General features: G+C 48.6%; 1 protein-coding gene across 1 annotated transcript; it reads right to left on the minus strand.

Moving 5' to 3' along the window:
* Nucleotides 1–215: 215 nt before the first annotated feature.
* Nucleotides 216–1,034, minus strand: LOC143041389 (uncharacterized). The gene is made up of 2 exons (XM_076213213.1): nucleotides 830–1,034; nucleotides 216–622 (listed from the first exon to the last, which is right to left on the minus strand). The coding sequence occupies exons 1-2, from the start codon at nucleotides 1,032–1,034 to the stop codon at nucleotides 216–218; spliced, it is 612 nt and encodes a 203-aa protein (XP_076069328.1).
* Nucleotides 1,035–4,019: the final 2,985 nt, after the last annotated feature.

Genomic DNA, 4,019 nt, shown 5'->3' on the forward strand with positions numbered 1-4,019 from the left:
TTTATTGGCAAAATTACAGGCTATTTATAAAAATCTATTGGTTCAGGCGATGCATGACTGAGCCAATCACGTGCGAGGCACGAGCCAATCAGGAGCGGCGTATGTTGGTGGGTCGGTCGGCCGCGGTCGCTTACCATTCGTGGTGAGGTCGACGCGCTTCCTGATCTGACCTTGTTCTGTCACCAGCAAACTCGTGTACCCTACCCCGCGACTAATTACTTGACCTCAAATGCCCCATTCCTCCAGAAGGGTGTCGAATTGGTTGAGCGAACGGGCGGCCTGCCACTAAGAGCTGAACTAGATGGGGCGGGGGGAGATCGTCGTCTTGGAGGTATGCTGGCTTGAGGGCAATCCATCGATACCCAATAGTCCGGATCCTTAATTCTGAGAAGGAAGGCCTTTTTCTTTCGTTGAACCACTTCAAAGGGACCTGAGTAGGGCGGAGTGAGCGGCGGCGATCTGGCGTTGTTTCTGAGGAAGACGTACTTCGATGAGTGTAGGTCCTTGGGGACGTATCGGCGGTTTGCTGGTTTGTAGGTCTGTCGGCAAGGGGTGAATTTTCTGACGATGCGCCTGAACCGATTACAGTCTTCGTTAGGGGCTGTGTCGGAGAAAAACTCGCCTGGGATGACGAGAGGGTCGACTTAAACCATTTCGGTAGGTGAAGCGTTGAGACCGTTCTTTGGTGAAGTCCGTAGGCCGAGTGAGGAATGTCTTTAGTTCCCCATATTTGATGGGTTCTCTGCCTTTCGAGTCTAGCCACTCGGCCATGAGTTCGAAGTTATCGTCAGAGCAGCTTTGAGCGTTTTGTGCAGCTGTTCCACCATACCCTTCGCTTCAGGTTTGTAAGCGGTGGTGTGGTGGAAGGTGGTACCTAGCAGCTGGCCCAGGGAAGTCCACAGTTGTGAGGTAAATGCGGTACCACGGTCTGATGTGGTGTGGTCAGGTAAGCCAAATTTGCCGATCCAACCAGATATAACGCGGCAGCGCATGAGGAGGCGGAGGTATTGGCCATGGGGCGCGTGGCCTTCCATCTAGAGACTAGTAGCAGGGACAGGGAGGCGCCGATATTGATCAGGGACCGCGTCTTTGTGGAAGGACACTGTAAGTAAAATAGACGTTTAGTGATTGATGGGGTGGCTGTGATTTGCGGCGGCTGGGTAACTGGTGCAGCGTGTACGTTGGCCGCCGGAATGTGCATTGAGGTCTACAGTTGCGAGAGTTGTGTCCGAAGGGTGGATAGTAATAACACAGTTGGCCCGCGATGCCGTGGTGCTGCTACTGTAAGCGGAACCTCGGGGATGCCGGCGCCCCGCTTGTAGTTGCGGCAGCGGTCAGTTTGTTGTCGTGGAGTGGTGGGTTGTCTTATCTAGGTAGTCCATAGTCCAAAGGGCTAGCGGGCCATGCCCAGCTTCGTGGCTAGACTAGTTCTCTCCTGTATTATAAGGTCAGGGAGTCATCATCACGTTACGCAAGTCGGTAGGACGTGTGGCCTTTGTGCTTCGGACTTTTGATAACAAAGGCACAGAAGTTCTGGTCTCCTTCCATTGCTGAATGCTAGTCAGGATGGCGTTAGAAGATTTCATTCAGTTGTGGAAGATTTCTTGCAGTCCATGAATTAATGAGATCGTATCGTGTTAGGTAAAATCTATGAATTTCATTATCAGCCTGGATATTCCACTGCCTTCAGTCAGAGGGTAGTCCTCAGATGAAGAGAGTTGTGTGTTCAGCTTTAATGGTTCATTGCAGGACTGACCTATCTCCTGAGGGAAAATACAGCCTCAGCACCTCATCACGGTGGCTTAATCTGGCTTGGTAAGGTTATATGTATATTGAGAAATGTATGGGAAGTTTTTTGGTATGCTGGAGTAGCTGTGGTTATGATTAAACTATGAAATCAGTGTAATCAGCTCAGCTCGACCATACTGATTAAGTTGCACAAATTTCACAAGGCACACGTGAATCACAAATATGCAGAGTCCACTAGGAAGAGGAAAAAAACACACGAAGTCCGAGCGCTTTCGTGATATATATCACGAAAGCGCTCGGACTCTGTGTTTTTTTCTCTTCCTAGTGGACTCTGCATACTGATTAGGTTATTTCGGGATTAAATGTAAGGATTTTGGAGCAAGACAACGGGACCTAGATAAAAAGGGTTAGTTGAGTCATTTCCAACTCGCTGGTGTCGTCAGATGATTTTTTCGGCTGGGGAAACCTCGCCACAGCGAAAGAGGTAAACAGATCTTGAGTAAGGAAGAAAATAGTTATTAATTAGATCAATTAATAGATAAATAAATGAAATAAATAGATAAATGAACAAACAAGTAAATAAGTTAATAAAAATTAATGAATAAATAAATTAACAAATAGATAAATAGACGAATGAATGAATGAATGAATAAATAGATAAGTGTATAAATGAATACATAAATGAATAAAAATACTTAATACTTTTCCCAAACACATTTAATTCCTTCCATTACCGGTGGCAATTCACCTTATATCAAAGCTGCCTCCACTGTGCTTGTTGAGTTCTTTAAGACCTTTCGTGAATGATTGATCTTGTGATAATCACACACAAATCCTACTCAGCAAAACGCTTGATCCCAGGGGTCTAACGGGCGGGAATCAAATCCCCCCCTTTATAAAGAATTAGGGGGAAACTGTATGCACCGTCTCAACGCAGTCTCGACGCAGTTTACGACGCAAGACTCTAATGCACACCCACCCAAATTATGGGGCTCCGAGTCGGGGGTTCCCCCCCCCCCCATCCGTTCCAAAGTCCATTTCAGGGTGAGAATGATCTGGACGAAATTCCACTGTGCAAGGCTTCAACTTACGCGCTTTTCCACACACCGCCACGTTGCCTCTCACTTTCTACTCCTCTTCTATCTCTTCCTCCATCTCTACCAACTCCTCCTCTTCCTACTTCTCCTCCTCACTTCCTCCTGCCTCTCTTTCTCCTCCTTTTCTATCTCTTCCTCCATCTCTACCAACTCCTCTCCCTCCTTCTCCTCCTTCTCATGTCCTCCTGCCTCTCCTCCTCCTCTTCTATCTCTTCCTCCATCTCTATCAACTTCTCCTCTTCCTCCTCCTCTTCTATCTCTTCCTCCATCTCTACCAACTCCCCTTCCTCCTCCTTCTCACTTCCTCCTGCCTCTCCTTCACCTCCTCCTCCTCTATTATCTCTTCCTCCATCTCTACCAACTCCTCCTCTTCCTCCTCCTCCTCCTCCTCATACTCCTTCTCACTTCCTCCTCCTCTTCTATCTCTTCCTCCATCTCTACCAACTCCTCCTCTTCCTCCTCCTCCTTCTCCTCCTCACTTCCTTCTGCTTCTCTTCCTCCTCCTCTTCTATCTCCTCCTCCACCTCTATCTCCTCCTCCTCCTCCTCCTCATACTCCTTCTCACTCCCTCCTCCTCTTCTATCTCTTCCTCCATATCTACCAACTCATCTTCCTCTTCCTCATGCTCCTTCTCACCTCTTCCTGCCTCTCCTCTTCCTCCTTCTCTTCTATCTCTTCCTCCATCTCTACCAACTCCTCCTCCTCTTCCGCCTCCTCCTCCACCTCCTCATGCTCCTTCTCACTTCCTCCTCCTTTTCTATCTCTTCCTCCATCTCTACCAACTCCTCCTCTTCCTCCTCATACTCCTTCTTACTTCCTTCTCCTCTTCCTCCTCCTCTTCTATCTCTTCCTCCATCTCTACCAACTCCTCCTCTTCCTCCTCCTCCTCATACTCCTTCTCACTTCCTCCTGCCTCTCCTCCTCCTCCTCCTCCTCCTCCTCTTCTATCTCTTCCTCCATCTCTACCAACTCCCCTTCCTCTTCCTCCTCCTCCTCATACTCCTTCTCACTTCCTCCTGCCTCTCCTCCTTTTCTTTTATCTCTTCCTCCATCTCTACCAACTCCTCTTCTTCTTCCTCCTGCTCCTCCTCCTCCTCCTCCTCCTAATCTTCCTCCTGCCTCTCCTCCTCCTCCTCCTCCTCCTCATACTCCTTCTCACTTCCTCCTGCCTCT

This window comes from Oratosquilla oratoria, chromosome 31 (assembly GCF_046742065.1).
Source record: "Oratosquilla oratoria isolate Oo_2021 chromosome 31, ASM4674206v1, whole genome shotgun sequence".
NCBI lineage: Eukaryota > Metazoa > Arthropoda > Malacostraca > Stomatopoda > Squillidae > Oratosquilla > Oratosquilla oratoria.

Coding starts and splice junctions, on each gene's coding strand:
- LOC143041389 (XM_076213213.1), bottom strand. CDS start 1,034: ATGGAAGGCCACGCGCCCCATGGCCAATACCTCCGCCTCCTCATGCGC. Junction 623..829: donor TTACAAACCTGAAGCGAAGG/GTATGGTGGAAC, acceptor TCGTCATCCCAG/GCGAGTTTTTCTCCGACACA.